Source organism: Chiloscyllium punctatum, chromosome 9 (assembly GCF_047496795.1).
Source record: "Chiloscyllium punctatum isolate Juve2018m chromosome 9, sChiPun1.3, whole genome shotgun sequence".
Lineage (NCBI taxonomy): Eukaryota > Metazoa > Chordata > Chondrichthyes > Orectolobiformes > Hemiscylliidae > Chiloscyllium > Chiloscyllium punctatum.
Genome location: NC_092747.1, coordinates 56,245,840 through 56,264,406, shown reverse-complemented (window position 1 = coordinate 56,264,406; position 18,567 = coordinate 56,245,840). Strand labels below are relative to the sequence as shown.

The window sequence follows — 18,567 nt, the reverse complement described above, 5'->3', positions numbered from 1 at the left end:
ACTCTTGGCCTTAACTTCCAACTATACTGCCGCGTGATCAGAGATAGCTATATTCCCAATTTTACAACCCATAATCGAATCCAGAGTGCCGAGGGAGCCAGGAAGAGATCAATCCTCGTGTGACATTTATGTGGGTTTGGAAAAAAGGTGAAGTCCCTGCCGGGAGGGTGAAGACATCTCCAAATATCCACTAGCCCCAATTCCTCGCATAAGTCTGCTTGGCCTGCGAAGTAATAGTTGGGGGCCCACAAGGCATCCTGTTCACTGTCGGATCCAAAAGACAATTAAAATCTCCCCCTATAATAACGTGCCGTATTCCAAAAGCACTCAACTAGAGAAAGCACTAATCAAAAATTTGAGGGGATGCGCCAGAGGATAGTCGACGTTTAAAATGCCATTTTCCACCCCATATATCAGGGCTTTAAGTATCACAAACCGTCCCTGCTCATCTTTCACCTGCTGTAATAATGTGAACAGAAGATTTTTCTGGACAAGTACCACCACTCCCCTACTTTTAGTAGTAAAGGATGAAAAGAATACCCGGTCATAACCCCCGCCTGTTGTAATTTCAGGTGCTCCCCATCATCAAGATGGGATTCCTGCAACAAAGCAATATCAACCCTTTCCCTCTTAAGGCTAGAAAGCACTTTTTTTCCTTTTAATAGGTGAATGACTTCCCTTAATGTTCCAAGTGCACCATTTAATAAGACACTTAGCAATATCCCCTTTCAGAGACCCTTGAACCCCTCGGAGGGAGAACCCTGCTTACAAAGCGCATAGGTAACTAAGGACTCATAGAATCGAAAAACTATATATACAAAAACTACTCTATCATAACTATAAACAACTATTACTTCCAAAACAACTACAAAGAAAACCAACTATAAAACCTTGAATGGAAGACTCTTCCCCCTGCCCATAGGGGGCACTCACCCTACCCATCCCCTCCTTCACAGCTCCTTCAAACCTGAACTGTGCCCCAGCCTTAAGTCAGAAAAAAAACAAGGAGATGATCCTTAAATCAACAGGAAAAATACAAAGTCAGGATGAGCACGCCACCAATCCCTGGCTTCACATCACCTCTACTTGTGACTAAAAGAGAAACAGAACAAACAAAAAGGGGAGAGACAACAAAGAACATCCACAAAATTTCCCATCAGAAAGTTCAGTTGTTAAAAAGAAAGGAACAACTTATTCCAAGGTCTTTTCCCCCCCCCTTTCCAAAAAGGAAGTTATTAGGGAGAAGGAAAGGATTTAAAAAAGGAAGAGAAAACATGGGGAAAGATAGAAAAAAGAATAAACATTAACTGTATTCTTCAATCCTTCTATTTTAAAGTGTCCACAAAGTTTTTACTTTATCTGCTGAGTCAAATGTATAAACTGAGTCCTCGTGGCTGAAACGAAGTACTGTGGGGTATCTGATGGAGTACTGGATGCCCAGGTTCCTCAGCTTCTTTTTAACTTTATCGAAGGACTTCCTCTTTTGAATTACAGCTGTAGAGAAATCCTGGAAAAACATGATTTTTGACCCCTTGTATAGCAGTGCCTGTGGATCTTTTCCCAGGGATCTGGAAGCTTCCATGACTTTTTGCTTGTCCTTGTATGAGTGGAAGTGCACTAGGACTGAGTGGAGGCGCTGCACTGGCCCTGACCTGTGCACTGTAACCCGATATGCCCTTTCAATCTGTAGCCTGCTGGACTCCATGTGAAGGCCCAAAAACTTTGGCAGCCAGCTTTCAAAGAAGCTGACTGGCTGCTCACCTTCCACACCTTCAGGGAAACCGACAATTTGGAGATTTATCCTCCGAACTCGATTTTCGTGGTCAATGATATGGTTTCGCAAGGCCCACACCTCTTGCTCCAGCACCTGGATCCAACTGGATGAGGACTCCATTGCAGCTTCCGAGGCCTTAGTTCGACCCTCCACCTCCTCCAGCCTCTCCCCGAGGCCCTGGATCTCCTGCTCATGCTTCTGTAGCATGGATGTGATAGGTTGGACCTAGGCATGAATCTCCCCACGGATCTCCTCAATCGCAGCCCCAACTTTCAAGGTAAGTTTCTCCATCGCCACAGCCAATTCCTGTTAGTGTGTCCGGTCCCCGGAGGGTTCTGGAGAGGCTGCTCCTCCTGCTGCTACAGTCTCTGGTATGCCTGGTGCAGCAGGGAGTATCCTCCCTGCTGCTGTTTGCTTGCTCCTTTTCCCTTTGGCATCCTTCCCACTCCCAAATATTAACAAATATGTGTTCTGTAAGGTTTTAAACTAATAATTCCACCACATAAGTTGGCCAGGGGTAGGAAAAAACACCAGTATGCCTTGGCTGTTAGGCAGAGTTGTCCACAGCAGTTCTACAGAATCGCCACCATCTTGCTGAGTCTATGATGGTTCCTTGTCAAGGCTAAAGAACCATGGATACACATTTCCTACAGTGATGCCATTTCAAATGGCTACCTGACTTGACTGTTACGTTTCAATTTTTGTTTTGCTTGCAGGGACCTGCTTTGTATTAAGTTCGTTAAATGAGTGTTCCTGGCATCAGTTATGAGTCAATTTTAAAAATGCACATTTCCTAAATCCTGTTTAGTCCGCAACAAACTTACTAGAATTTAAAATGTCATTAAGAATATCTGAGAAGTACTGGACTTGTATCTCTTATATTCAAAGTTCGTTGCAAGGTTTCTCAAAAAAACATTACATGATCACATCCTATTAATGCACTTTGTCTGCTTCTGTATCATGTTGCCTTAATTGCTTAACTCTCATCTATTTATCTGGTGTTAGGAAATATGCCCATTTGAATTAGGGCATAATTCAAATTAACTAAATTAGGTCAAAGTTGGAAATGGAAAAGAATTCAACCAGTATGCTTATAAAGTCATTAAGGCATGGAAGGAGGCCACTAGCCTATTCAATCCACACCAGCTCTCTGCAGATGCAAAAACAGAAATTGCTGGATAGACTTAGCAAGTCTGGCTTTCTTTCCACAGATGCTGCCAGACTTACTGAGTCTTTTTCTCTCCACAAAGACTGCCAGACTTAGAGTTTCTCCAGCAATTTCAGTTTTTGTTCGTTTCTGATCTCCAACTTTTGCAGTTCTTTGTTTAGTTTTATCTTGTCTTTGCATGTGCAAACAGGATGCCACCAATAGTGGATTACCGCAACCCTTTGTTTTGTGAGATGGATTTCAGTCTATAATTGTTCATAGAGCTGTGTATTTTTTTAGCCCTGATAAAGAAAAATATGTAGCATGCTGTAAGTACTTGGTGGTATAGTGGACAGTGAAGAAGATTATCTAAAATTAAAAACAAACTTGATTATTTGGATCAGTGGGCCAAGGAGTGGGCAGATGGAGTTTAACTCAGATAAATGGGAGACAATGCATTTTGGTAAAACAAACAAGGGCAGAACTTATACAATTAAAAGTAGAGCCTTGGGTAGTGTTGTAGAACAGAGAAATCTTGAAATTCAAGTACATAATGCTTTAAAGTTTGTGTGTCACAGGTAGACGGAGTGGTTAAGAAGGTGTTGAGATCCTTGCCTTTACTGTTCAGACCTTTGAGTATTGGAATTGGGACATTATGTTGAGGTTCTACAGGATATTGGTGAAGCCCCTTCTGGAGTATTGTGTCCAGTTCTGGTTTTCCTGTTGTAGGAAGGCTATTGTTAAGCTGAAAATATACACTAGATGTTGCCAGGAATGGATGGTTTGAGTCATAATGAGAGGCTGGGTAGGCTGGGACTTCTTTCACTGCAGCATTGAATGTTGAATGGTGAATAGAGTATATACAATCATGAGGGGAATAGATAAGGTGGGGGATTTCAAGACTAGGAGACCTATTTTTAAGATGAAAGGAGAAAGATTTAAAAAGACATGAGGGGCAACTTTTTAAATACAGAGTAGTTCATGGGTGGAATGAACCTCCTGATGAAGTGGTTGGATTTGGGTACTGTTACAACATTTAAAAGACATTGGATAAGTACATGAATTAGAAATGTTTGCAGCCAGATGGGATGAGTTTAATTTTGCATTATTCTCAGCATGGACTGATTGGACCAAAGGGTCTGTTTCCATGTTGTATGACTCAATGACAATGACACTATGTCTGTATTTTCAATACTTTATATAATACAATATCATATTCTCAGCACACACTTATTTTCTAACTAATTCATTCCATTCAAACCTCAGTCACTCTTCTTGCATAGATTGCACATCTGGCAATCTCACCCATGGGGTACACAATGATAAATTAATTAAATCAGCTGCTTTTTGGAAGAGTATATCAACAACTTTTTCTTTGATTAATATAGCAACGTATTTTAAGCCCAAACCCGATTGCAAGTTAGTGCCTTAGTTTAATATTCTATCTGAAAAGTTCCATGTCCAGCAATGCAGCACTGTCTAACTGAAATGAAGTGCTCAATGTGGGTTGGAAGAGATGTGATTCCAAATTTTACTTCTTATGACTATTTATATCTTGAACTTCTAAACAGAGGACATTTCGGTCAGGAAAAGGCACAGGGTGCACAGCAATAAGTTGGAATGAGTTGACATCAACCTATAAGGAGTATGGGAACAGATGTAGCCATATAGTTATGCAGACAGAGGTCACATGACTCCAGTTTGAGAATGGGAATACACTGATGCACTTTTGAACTCAATGAGAGTGTCAGAAGACTATTAAGGACAATATGTTGCTTATCTTTTTTTTTTACATAAATTTAACTATTTCTTGGCCAAGGTATTCTAAAGGTCAGAGTTTTCATCTCCTTGTTTCTTCTCAGGCATGAATATATATCTGTGTTCATTTCTTATGAGGATAGATATGTATATATTTATACAATCAAATTATTTGTCAATAATTTTTACAGCGTTTTTGTAAATTTGCTTGGTTATAAACTAATTATCTATAGTGAGGAGCCTTGGCTGACTTGTTCTTCATACTGAATATGACACCACCAGAACCTGATAATTAATCTGCTTAAGTGTATAATTTATTATGACCAGTGAGAAAAAAACTGTGCAGCCCTCCAATCTTTGGTGTAACAGTATGAATAAAAGGGAACCTGTGGATGTACTGTACCTAGATTTCCAGAAGTCATTTGACAAGCTGCCACACCACATTAAAAGTTAATATGCAAAATAAGGGTTCATGGAGTCATAGAGATGTAGAGCACAGAAACAAACCCTTTGGTCCAACCCATCCATGCTGACCAGATAGCCCAAATTATGCAATAACATTGGTAACGGATTGGTTAGATAACAAGATAGAGACTAAGCATAGATAGATCATTCTGGGGTTGAGCAGATGACTCTGGAGCACTACAGCGATCAATGCTGAGGATTCAACTGTTTAAAATTTATCTTAATGAATAATATGTTGGATGAAAGCTCTCATCGTATTGTTGCTAAATTTGCTGATGACACAAATGATAGATAAGCAAGTTGGTTATGCAGTGTAGATAAGGAGTCTGCAAATGGAGGATATGTATAGGGGCAGAGATGGCCTAGTAATATTATCACTGGACTGTTAATCCAAAAACCTGGGAAATGTTCTGGAGATCCAGGCAGATGATAGAATTTGAATTTTATAAAATCTGAAATTCTGAGTCTCATGATGACCGTAATGTCAATTGGTACAAAATAACATCTGGTTCATTAATGTCCTTAAGAGAAGAAAACTGCTGTCCTTACCTGGTCTAGCCATGGTGACTCCAGACCCACAACAATGTGGTTGACTCTTAACTGCCCTCTGGAATGGGCAATCAATGTTTGGCTAGCTAGTGACATGTCATCTTGTGAATAAGTATAAAAAGAAAATGAGTTTTCAAAAATTTGGGAGATGGAATATTATGTAGGAAAATGTCTCTTTAGCAATAACAGTAGAAAAGTACTGAAGTTGCAGAACCTTGAGGTATTGTGAGACCTGGGTGCACCTAGTATATGAATCACAAGAAATAAGTATATAGGTAGGTGCATCATAAATCAGAAGGATGTGATAAGAGGGGGTGCAAAGGAGATTCACCAGGAAGCTGTATAGGATGGAGTGTTTAGCTATGAAGAGAGGCTGATAAGTTTGGTTTGTTTTCTTTAGAACAGTGAAGTTTGCAGGAGGGCCTGATAAAGCTGTGTATGATTATGGGGTCATGGACCAGGTAGATAGAAAGCAGCTCTGCCACTTAGTTGAAGGGTCAATTATAATGGGTACTCAATACTCTGACCAAGAAAGGAAAGCATACCAAATGCCTTCTGCACTATCCTATCTACCTGCGACTCCACTTTCAAGGAGCTTTGAACCTGCACTCCAAGGTCTCTTTGTTCAGCAACACTCCCTAAGACCTTACCATTAAGTGTATAAGTCCTGCTAAGATTTGGTCTCCCAAAATGCAGCACCTCGCATTTAGCTGAATTAAACTCCATCTGCCACTTCTCAGCCCATTGGCCCATCTGGTCAAGATCCTGTTGTAATCTGAGGTAAACCTCTTAGCTGTCCACTACACCTCCAATTTTGTTGTCATCTACAAACTTACTAACTATACCTCTTATGCTCGTATCCAAATCATTTATGTAAATGACAAAAAGTAGAGGGCTCAGCACCAATGCTTGTGGCACTCCACTGGTCACAGGCCTCCAGTCTGAAAAACAACCCTCCACCACCACCCTCTGTCTTCTACCTTTGAGCCAGTTCTGTATCCAAATGGCTAGTTCTCCCTGTATTCCATGAGATCTAACCTTGATAAACAGTCTCCCATGGGGAAATTTGTCGAATGCCTTACTGAAGTCTAAGTACATCACATCTACTGCTCTGCCCTCATCAATCTTCTTTGTTACTTCATCAAAAAACTCAATCAAGTTTGTGAGACATGATTTCCCATGCACAAAGCCATGTTGACTTTCCAAATACATGTACATCCTGTCCCTCAGGATCCCCTCCAACACCTTGCCCACCATCGAGGTCAGGCTCACTGGTCTATAGTTCCCTGGCTTGTCCTTACCACCCTTCTTAAACAGTGGCACCACGTTTGCCAACCTCCAGTCTTCCAGCACCTCACCTGTGACTATCGATGCTACAAATATCTCAGCAAGAGGCCCAGCAATCTCTTCTCTAGCTTCCCACAGAGTTCTCGGGTACACCTGATAATGCATTAGAAGCTGTTTAAATGAGGCTCACTGGACTGATGCCAGAAGATTATAGAAATAGGAATAGGCCATTCAGCCCCATAAGCCTGCTGTCCTATTCAATAGAATCACCATTGAACTGACACATTTAATGTCCATTTTTTCATCCTTCCTCCATCATCTTTGATTTACAAGAATCTAACTGTCTCAACCTTAAATATACACAAGGGCTGTGCCTCCACAGCTCTCTGAGGCAAGGATTTCCAAAGACTGTCATCCTCTGAGAGAAGAAATTCCTCCTCATCTCAGTCTTAAATTGATGCCCCTTAATTGTGACACAATGCCTTCTGGTCCTCAACTTTCCTATAAGGGGAGTCATCTTTTTGATATTTACCCTGTCAAGCCCCTTAAGAATCCTGTATGTTGCAATGAGATTCCCTCTCATTCTTATCAATTCCAATGAGTCCCCACCTGTTTTAACCTTTACTAATAAGAGAGTCCCTCTGTACTGGGGATCATCCTAGTGAACTTTCTGTGATCTGCCTCCAATCAAATAGCACATTTCTTTCAATAAGGAGATAACAACTGCTATTGGTACTCCAGGTGTGCTCGCCAGCATCTTGTAAGACTTCCGTGCTCTTATTCTTCTGCACCATTGAAATAAGGACCAACATTCCATTAGTCTTCCTGATTATCTGCTGTACATGTGTGCTTCCTTTCTGTGATTCATGTACAAGTAACCCCCGAGTCTTTCTGTGTTGGAGCCTTCTGCAGCTTCTCTCTATTTAAATAATATTCTTCTTTTGTTCTCTCTTCCAAAACGAACAACTTCACATTTTCCCACATTACACTCTATTAATTCCACAGAGGCCAATATCTTGTCACCAAGTCACCCCTTTTATTTTAAACACGGGGAGTGTCCTTGACACTGATCCAGCTCTCTCAGTGTGAGCAGAACATGATACTCCTTTCTTTTTTTATTTTACTAATCAATATAGTTCACAAAACAATTAATATTAACAGCTGTATACAGAGAAACAGCAATTTACAAGGGAGAGGAGTGGCAAAGCCAGGCCCCAAACCCTACCGTTCAACCAGTCTTCAGGGAAATGAGGACTAATCTCAAATCCCTTGGAGTTAAACTGATGGTGTCCTGATCCGCAGTCAGGCACATTATCCACCGCGCCACTGGGCCCATACGTCATTCCTGTTTGTTATTTTTTTCTTCTTTTTCTTTACAAGTGTGTAAATCTTTATTTATATACCGGCACCAGAAAGAAAGGAAGTGACACCTGAGTGGCCAGTGACAAGCAGTGCCCTTCTCAAAGGGCAATGCTGCAAGATCAAACAGTGAAGGGAGGGCAGGGATTAAATCAAAATAGAGTTGGGGGGGAAATAATACACTGCACTCCCTGCGGTGAACACCTTTCCTTGAAGATCTCGAGAGTGTTGGTGGACGCCGCATGCTCCTTCTCCAGGGACACCTGGGCTCTGACATAACCGCGGAAGAGGGGCAGGTAATTGACTCTAATGACTCCCTCCATGGTCCGCTGCCTAGACTTGTTTATGGCCAGTTTGGCCAGGTCCAAGAACAGACCTCCCCGCTCCGTACCAGGGGCCCAAACATCAGGAGCATGGGACTGAATGCAACCAAAAACAGAGGGGAAGGTTTTTAAGAAAATCAAAAAGGGAGTGCAAGCACCCACACACAATATATGCATGGTCCACAGACTCCACAGCACCACAGAACAAGTAGTTAGGCTGGGAGTCCGTGAACCACCACAACCTGCGATTGCAGGGGACTGCTGCGTGCAGCACCCTCCACCCCAGTTCCCCAAGAGAAAGGAGTAGGACTCCTACGTAGAGAGCCCTCCATTGGGGATCCCACTGCCCGGTGGGTCACTCCTGTCTTTTTCTACAGTAAACAGAATCTTTGAACTCTTGTTTTTTTTAAAACACCCACACTACCACCTAACTGCGGTAGTGCTTATTTTTTCCCCAGCACCCATGTTGTGTGTTGTGCAGGTGTGAGACACAGTGAAAGACACAAGGTGCACGAATCTTTATTCAAATTTCCACCACCAGGAAAAAAGGAAACATCCGAGTGGCCAGTGACCAGCAGTGCCCTTCACATTAAAGGGCAATGCTGTGTGATCAAACAGTGAAGGGGAGGGCAGAGATTAAATCAAAATAGAGTTGGAGAGGGAAAGAATGCACTCCACTCCCTGTGGCGCCCACCTCTCCCTGAACAACTCCAGGGTGTTTTTGGAGACCGCGTGCTCCTTCTCCAAGGACACCCGGGCTCTAACGTAACCGCGGAAGAGGAACAGGCAGTTGGCCCTAACGACCCCCTCCACGGCCCGGACCTGTTTGGCCAGGCCCAGGAGCAGACCCACGAGGAGGTCTTCGGACCTGCCCTCCCCCCTCCGTACCGGGTGCCCGAAGATCAGGAGTGTGGGGCTGAAGTGCAACCAAAAGCAGAGGATGAGGTTTTTAAGAAAATCAAAAAGGGAGTGCAAATGCACACACCCAATATACACGTGGTCCATGGACTCCACAGCGCCACAGAACAAGCAGTTGGGCTGGGAGTCCATGATACACTGCAATCTGCGGTTGCAGGGGACCGCTGCGTGCAGCACCCTCCACCCCAGATCCCCGAGAGAAAAGGGGAGGATTCCTGCGTAGAGAGCCCTCCACTGGGGATCCCACCGCCCAGTGGGTCACTCCTGATTATTTTTTTATTTTATTAAACAAATTACAAAAACAGTTTCCAACAAACAGTTACATTTACAGCTGCATACAAGAGACAGCAATTTTACAAGGGAGAGGAGCAGCAAAGCCAGGCCCCAAACCCTACCGTTCAAACAGTTTACAGGGAGTTGGGGGCAAACCTCAAATCCCAGTTTCACATTTAAAATATAAAGAGACATCAACAATGACATTTGTACATAAGGCAGTCCAGTTACATAAAAGAGTGCAGACAATACAGACCCAGCAAGCCCCCGCCCCTCCCACCTTCCGACCACTCAAAGGCAGCCCGCCCCTACCTACTCCTGTTTTTTTTTGCTACGCTCCTGTTTATTTTCTTTTTTTTCTTTTAACCCCCACACTACCGCCTAACTGCAGTAGTACTTATTTTTCCCCAGCACCCATGGTGTGTGTGTGTGTGTGTGTGTGTGTGTGTGTGTGTAGGTGTGAGACACAGTGAGAAACACAAGGTGCACGAATCTTTATTCGATTTCCACCACCAGGAAGATAGGAAAACACCCGAGTGGCCAGTGACAAGCCCTGCCCTTCACATCAAAGGGCAGTGCTGTGTGATCAACACTCCTGTTTATCTCTTTTTTTCTTTTTTTTTACACAAAGTGCACGAATCTTTATTCAATTTCCACCACCAGGAAGATAGTAAAAAAACACCCGAGTGGCCAGTGACAAGCACTGCCCTTCAAACCACAGGGCAATGCTATGTGATAACACTCCTGTTTATTTTTTTTTCTTTCTTTATCTCCTGGTTATACTTTTTTTTTCTAACGTAAATCTCTTGTTAATTTTTTTTTTTTTAATTTTTTTTAAATTTAACCCCCACACTACCGCCTAAGTGCGGTAGTGCTTATTTTTTTCCCCAGCACCCATGGTGTGTGTGTGTGTGCAGATGTGAGACACAGTGAAAGACAACACTCCTGTTTATATCTGTCAGGCAGGACTTCCTGATTGGACCAGCTTAATAGTCCTATCAGAGAACTCATATTCTATGATGTCACCTAGCTGACCTCATTACATTCGTTGAATACTCCATTTGCCAACGTTTTGCCCACTTCCATAACCAGTCGCAATCTCTTTGTAAACTGTTTGTATCTGTCACATAACTTGCCTTTTCACCTATTTTTGTATGGTCTGCAATTGTGGCTACAGTACAGTTGCTTCCTTTCTCCAGATCAATAACATATATCATAAATAGTTACAACTCCAACACTGATCCTTTAGAACTCAACTGGTCACAAGTTATCCACCTGAAAAAGAACCCCTTATCTCGAATTGCCATGGCCTGCAATCAACCAACTTTCTATCCGTGTGCATCGGGTCAGGCAGCATCAAAGCAACAGGAGAATCGACGTTTCAGGCATAAGCCCTTCTTCAGGCTTATGCCCGAAACGTCGATTCTCCTGTTCCTTTGATGCTGCCTGACCTGCTGCGCTTTTCCAGCAACACATTTTTAAGCTCTGATCACCAGCATCTGCAGTTCTCACTTTCTCCAACTTTCTATCCGTGTCAATGTACCACCTCCAGTACTACCTACTGTGGGCTCTTATCTTATAACTTAACCTTTTGTGAATTACCTTATTGAACACTTTCTGAAAATTCAAATGCAACACATCTGCTGGTTCTCTACTTTAGTTCAGCCTCAAAAAAGTTTAATAAATTAGTCAGACCTATTTCCCTGGCACAAAGCCATGCTGAGTTTGCTTGTTTAGATCATGACTTTCCAAATATTCTGCCATTATTTCCTGAGTTATTAATTCCAATAGTTTTCCAACAATGGAGTTAGTCTAATCAGTCTATAGTTAGCTGCGCTTTGCCTCCCTCCTTTTCTAAATAGGAGTGTCACATTGGCATCTTTTCCAATCTTCTGTTACTTCTTCAAAATCCAAAGATTTTTGGAAAATTACAACCGATCCATCCACTATCCCTGTAGTTCTTTCTCAGGATCCTAAGGTGCAAACCATCAGGGTCAGGGGCCTTATCTGCCATTACCTGGGTACCTGGGATGGGGGAATTATTTCATGAGGAAAGGTTGAACAGGCTGAGCTTGTATCTATTAGAGTTTAGAAGAATTAAAGCTGATCTTATTGAGACGTATTAGGTCCGGAGAGGACTTGACAGTATGAATGCTGAAAACATGATTCCTCTCATCGGACAGTTGAGCACAATGGGACAGAGTTTAAAAATAAGGGATTTTCTACATGGAAAAATGTTTCTATTGGAGGAGTGAGTGTCTTTGGAACTCCCTCAGAGAGTAATGAAGGTAGACTCTTTGAATATTTTTAGGTAAGCGGTACACTGTTTCTTGAACAAACAAAGGAGTTAAAAGTTAACATGGTAAATGTGAGGAGTTGAGGTCACAATCAGATCAGCCATTAATGGTATTGAATGGCAAAGAATGCTCAAAGGGCTTACTCCTACTCCTCATTCAAATATTCAAGTCATGAAAAGAGACTGCAATTTACGAGCTCACTCAGATGACAAGAGTAGGTTTGATTGAGTCAAGCTGAGACTTACACATGCTCCTTTTGAAGAGATACTATTGATCAAGTTATTAGAATTTAATAAAAGCTCAACACTGCGGATAGTGGAAATATGTTTTTAAAATCAGAATGGAGAAAGAAAAATTGATAATGGGGGCCATAAATAGATAAAAATGGGCTGGCTGTGCTTAAAACAGCCGGGTCATGATGGGTCCTACAGTATTGGGGTAGCTAAAGGACAAAAAAGAGGTGTTCAGGTTCTAACATTACTGAAGTCAGTATTGAGTCCTGAGACTGCAGGGTACATAAGCAAGAAATGAGCTGTTGAAATGTTTCCCTAACTATCGTTCTATCAGCAGATCACTCCTTCCCACTTTCCCAGCACCGGTTTTCAGCGTATATATCACCTTTTCCTAGCCACTATCAGTTCTGAAGAAGGGTCACTGGACTCGGAACGTTGACTCTGCTTTCTCTCCACAGGTGCTCCCAGAACTGCTGAGTTTCTGCATTAATTGCTTTATTATTATATAGCATCTGTCAACAATCTCCAAATCAAAACATAAGCTGAAATGCTGGCACAGCCAACAAAGAGTTAAGCATTGTTTTTACTTTACATCAGGGTCAGAATAAAGGTTATGCTTCACACATAATAACCAGCATGCATCAACTCCTATTTTGAATCGTTGAATTTAATATTTCACACTTTGTTTCATGAATACCTCTTATGATTTTTTTATAGTTTCCTTTTACTCAATATTGATGCAATATGTGGGTGGGAACTAATTGGAGCTCCAACAATATATGCAATTACTTTGTTTTCAACAGATAACAACTGAACTTGACAATGAATGCACCAAAACCTTCAAAGGCACTTCAAGCGCAGCTCCAATGGCAGCTGGTATAATTGCATTGGTCCTTCAGGCTCAGTAAGTATTGTCACATGTAAACAGTTTGCAATTTAAAAATACCATGTACATTACTAGTATATTCAGGAATATTCAAAAATATCATGTACATTGCTAATATATTCAAGAATATTCAAAAAAATTCTGATATTGACACAGGGGCGACACAGTGGTTCATTGGTTAGCACTGCTGCCTCACTGCACCAGGGAATCTGGTTCAATTCCACCCTCGGGCAACTGTCTGTGTGGAGTTTCAAATTCTCCCCATGTTTGCTTGGGTTTCCTCCCACAATTGTGCAGGTTAGGTGGGTTGATCATGCTAAATTGCCCATAGTATCTGGGTATGTGCAGGCTAGGTGGATTAGCCATGGGAAATGTAGGGTTATAGGTTTAGGGTAGGGGTCTGAGTGGAATGCTGTTTGGAGGCTCTGCTTGGACTTGATGGGCGAAATGGTGTGCTCACACACTTTAGGGTATCTATGATTCTCTAAGTATACTGAGATTTTCTGTGGGATATTCTTGATGAGAGCAGAATAATTTTTTTTATTTAACAGGATGAAACGATGTACAAGATTTCCTAGTTGAACTTCTGCAACATTCTTATTTATGTTTTTCAAAGAAGCAAAATTCTTCTTGTATTGTACAACTATCAAAAACTTGCATATATATTGGCTGCAGGAGTAGACCAGAGGTTAGAAATTCTGTAGCAAGTAGCTCACCTTATGAAACAGCAATGCCTGTCCACCTCTTATCAAGCAGAAATCAGAAGTATAATTTGTTCCTCTATACAGTCGCTTCTGATATAATAATATAATGCAATAATTCCATTCTCACATTATAAGAAAATCACACAGTAGCCACACCATTTAAATTAATAGGGCTAGAATTGCATTATAGCCAATACAGGTAAGGAAAGTTCTACAAATAACAGTCTAAATTCTTTTATTGTGTTAAAGTCAATTCGTATTGAGGAAACATGGGCAGTACGGTTAGCACTGCTGCCGCACAGAGCCAGAGACCAAGGGTCAATTCCCGCCTCAGGCGACTGACTGTGTGGAGTTTGCACATTCTCCCGGTGTCTGCATGCGTTTCCTCCGGGTGCTCTGGTTTCCTCCCACAGTCCAAAAATGTGCAGGTTAGGTGAATTGGCCATGTTAAATTGCCCTTAGTGTTAGGTGAAGGGGTAAATGTAGGGGAATGGGTCTGGGTGGGCTGCGCTTCGCTGGGTTGGTGTGGACTTGTTGGGCCGAAGGGCCTGTTTCCACACTGTAAGTGATCTAATCTAAAACACGTGTTATAGCAAAACCAACTGTACTTGCCTAGATGAATGCAGCTTCAACACCACTCAGGACAAACCAACCCACTTGATTTGCACCCCAGCCATCATCCTCAGTATCCATTCCTCTCATTACTGATGCACATTGACAACAGTGTGTATCTTTCATAAGACAGCATCTTTCACAATGTGACTTGTACATCTGGAAGGACAAGGACAGTAAATGCACAAGAATGCCACTACCTGCAGACTACTCTTTGAGCTACACACCATCCTGACCTAGAACTTCATAACCTTTCCTTTACTGTTACTGGCTCAGTATCCTAGAATCCTTTTGCTACTGGCACAGTCGGTTTACCTACACCTAAGGATTACAGCAGTTTAAAAATCAGCTCACCACCCAATTTCAAGAACATTTAGGAATGGGCAAATAAATTCTAGTCTAGTCAGTATTACCACAGCCAACAACAAATTAAACACAGATAACCCCTCCGATGATCACACCTCCCAAATTGCACCACAGCTAAAGGCATGTGTTTGAAGACTGGTCTGTTGGTAGCATAGAAAATGTAATTGCCAAATTTATACTGCAATATTCCACAAATTACAATGTCACAGATAATGTTATCTGTTACAGATCATTTGGTTCACTGATGTTGGTTGAAAGCTGCATATTGGTCAGAGTAATGGGAATAACCCTTGTGCTCTTTTTTTGAGTAGTACTGGGGATTATTTATGTTTCCCTGTGAATAAGTAAGTCACTGCCAATGTCTTTGATGTCAACGTAGATCATCTCCATGTCTGATGTCTAAACTTGCTAGGATCTATCATCACCAAGAAGATGAATAATTTCAGTGTATTTTTCTTTGCTTCTCAGTTTTTTTACGGCAGCGCAACATTCATGGCTTGATCTTTACCTTCAGTAGGCACCATTGGCTCAGAGAGTCAATCTGTGGCTTTGGTTTAGTTCTAGTATTTCCTCTCAGGGCAAAATGTAAGCCAGTTGAGTGAGTTTGTCTGTTTGCTAGTTGGAAGAAAGACGATTGCAAATAAACAAAGGAAAGATGCCCAGAAGTTGAGATTATGCCAAGGTACCGTAGGTATTGTTTCTCTCCAAAATGTATTTGTCAACAAAAGAGCATTTTTGGATTTGTCTAAGGAATTGTGTTTCTGGGAGCTACACTTTGCAAGGTAAACCTTGACTGAGTAGTGCCAGCCATATGCTGCAAGCTGATTTTCCTTCAAACTCCAGTGTAGATATGGAGTGACTGGTCCATTATTTGAGGCATAAAGAAGAATGCAAGGTTGGCTGCTTGGTCACCAAGACTACACACTGGAGCTATGTTTGTTGACAAGTCTCCAGGAACTATGACTCCAGTGAGTTACAATAGTACTAATGTGCACACTGCTACAAGACCTGTATTGGAATACACTATAAAAAGCAGTGCTTCACATGCATTGAGAGGTTGGAGGTGGGAGTACTGTAATAGTGATCAGTATATGACTCCTATATCGCCATTAGCTTCAGCAATACTTTGCAAAATAGCTTGGACTAAGCATAGCATAGGTGGAGGAAGAGAATAACTTATCCTTAACCAGAATGTGAACAACATTAATCAAAAAGAACAGAAGATCTGTCTCAAAGTATCTTTACACTTTACCATAGTAATACGCTAGACTCTCAAAACTAAGACCTTCCTGTGATTATTCCCTCCACACATCCTTATGTATTCACGGCTCCATTGCAAAATAAACCTTTACTTACCAGTCCTAGTTGCTGCATCTGAAGTGTGGCTCCAACACCTTTCCTCTGCTGATTTATTGGTATTCAATGCATGGTCAAAATGCAAAATTGGTCAACAATTGGTTAAAATGTGACGAGGGATAGACAATATTAAGGTTTTGGGTGAATAAGAGTCAAGTAACATTCAATATTCACAAGTGATGGCAGTGACCATCTTTAACAAGGGAGAATTTAACCACCATCCTTTGACATCCAATGGCATTATCATTAGACAGTCTCCAACTATCAACATAAATGACCAGAATCTGAAATGGAACAGTCATATAAATACAATGTCTATGACAGCAGCCTGAGGCTGGGAATTCTACAGCGGGTAATTCTCCCGTTGACTCCTCAAAGCCTATCCATCTTCTACAGAAAAAGTCAGAAATGTGATGGAGTAATCCCCACTTACCTGGATAGGTGCAGCTCCAACAACACCCATTAGGGACTAAATCATCCAGAAGAAAGCAGCCCATCGATTAGCACCACATCCATTACCTTCGACATGCGCTCCCTTCATCTCAGACACACAGGAGCAGTAGTATTTACTTCAGTAAGATGACGTTAAAAATCACACACTACCAGGTTATAGTCCAAAGGTGTATTTGGAAGTACAAGCTTTTGGAGTGCTGCTCCTTCGTCAGGCTATCTAGATTTCCAGAAGGGATTTGACAAGGTACCATATCAAAAGTTACTTTGCAAAGGTCATGGTAAACAGTGTAAGGTGATAATATGGGTCGCAAATGATGTAATAACATGGACAGGGAATTGGTTAGCTAACAGGATGGAGAGTAGGTTATTTTTGGCTTGACAAGATGCATAAAGAGATCAATAATGGGGACTCAACTATTCAGAATAATGTTAATGATTATTGTTTGGATGAAGAAACCAATTGTATTGGTCTAAGTTTTCTGATGACAAAAAGATAGTTAAGAAAATAAATTATGAAGAAGAAGTAAAGAATCTGCAAAGAGAGAAGATGGATTAGTTAAACAAGTGGTCAAAAATTTGGAAGATAGAATTTAATGTCGGAAAATGTCTCCTCTGGCAGGAAGACAAGAAAGGTACTATATTGTTTAAATGGCAAGAGTACTCTGAGGTACAGAGGATTATGGATGTCCTTATACAGGAACCACAGGAAGTGAGTATACAGGTACACAACACTGTAGGAAGGATGTGATTGTACTGGAGGGCTTGCAAAAGAGATTCAAAAGGATGTTGCCTGGGATAGAGCATTCTCGCTATGGAGAAAGGCTGGATAAGTTCGGATTATTTTCTTTGCAGCAGTGAAAGTTGAAGGGGCAGTGATAGGCATTTATAAAATTATGAGGATCATGGACAGGGTGGGTAGAAAGCAGCTGTTCCACTTAGTTGAGGGGGAGACAAACATTTTCAGTGAAATGCAGGATGTTTATAGGGGATTTGAGGAAAGATTTTTCAACCCAGAGGGTGGATGAGGTTTGGAATGCACCGTCTGGGAAGGTAATTGAGGCAAGAAACCTCACAGCCTTTAAACCACAATCTTTTTCTACGATGAACAGTTTCTGTCGGATGTTTTCTTCTGCCAAACCTGCCGTAAGTCCACAGCTTTGTGTGTTTAGCCATACATGACATAACCATATAAGCCTGTCCACCAACTACAAGGTCTAAGTCAGAAGTGTGTTGGATTCATCCCCACTTACCTGGATGAGTGCAACTCCGACAAGAAGCTTGACACCATTCAAGCCAAAGTCACCCATTGATAGTCACCACCAAACATTTACTTCCTTTGCCAATGATGATCAGTCGCAGCAATGTATAGCATTTACAAAATGCACTGCAGAAATTCACCAAGACCACTTAGACAGCACTTTGCAGACCCACAGGCACTACCATCTAGGAGGAGAAGGACAGCAGATATATGGGAACACCACCACTTGTGAGTTTCCCTCTGTGTCATTTGCCTCTTGATTTGGAAATATATTGTCATTCCTTCAGTGTCACTGGATCAAAATCCTGGAATTCCCTCCCTTGTTGACATTTTGAGTGTATTTACACCAAATTAACTGCAGTGGTCAGGTCAATTGAGAATGGGAGATAAATGCAGGTCCAGCCAACAACACCTACATCCCATGAATCAATAGGAAAAACACTTACTTCTTCTTTTAAGACTTGAGGATGACGCCACAATACTGGCATGAGATATCTGTCAAGGATGCCACACTGGCTGTTAAATTTCCTTTAAGCCCTGCCATTGTGA

General features: G+C 41.6%; 1 protein-coding gene across 2 annotated transcripts in view; it reads left to right on the top strand.

The window, feature by feature from the left end:
• The window catches only part of LOC140481424 (PC3-like endoprotease variant B), an 865,619-nt gene that overhangs the window by 563,588 nt on the left and 283,464 nt on the right, over window positions 1–18,567 (top strand). For both annotated transcript variants that reach the window (XM_072577588.1, XM_072577587.1), the window contains exon 12: window positions 13,187–13,287. In XM_072577588.1, coding sequence (XP_072433689.1) covers window positions 13,187–13,287 — 101 coding nt within the window. The remainder of the gene's footprint in view (window positions 1–13,186; window positions 13,288–18,567) is intronic.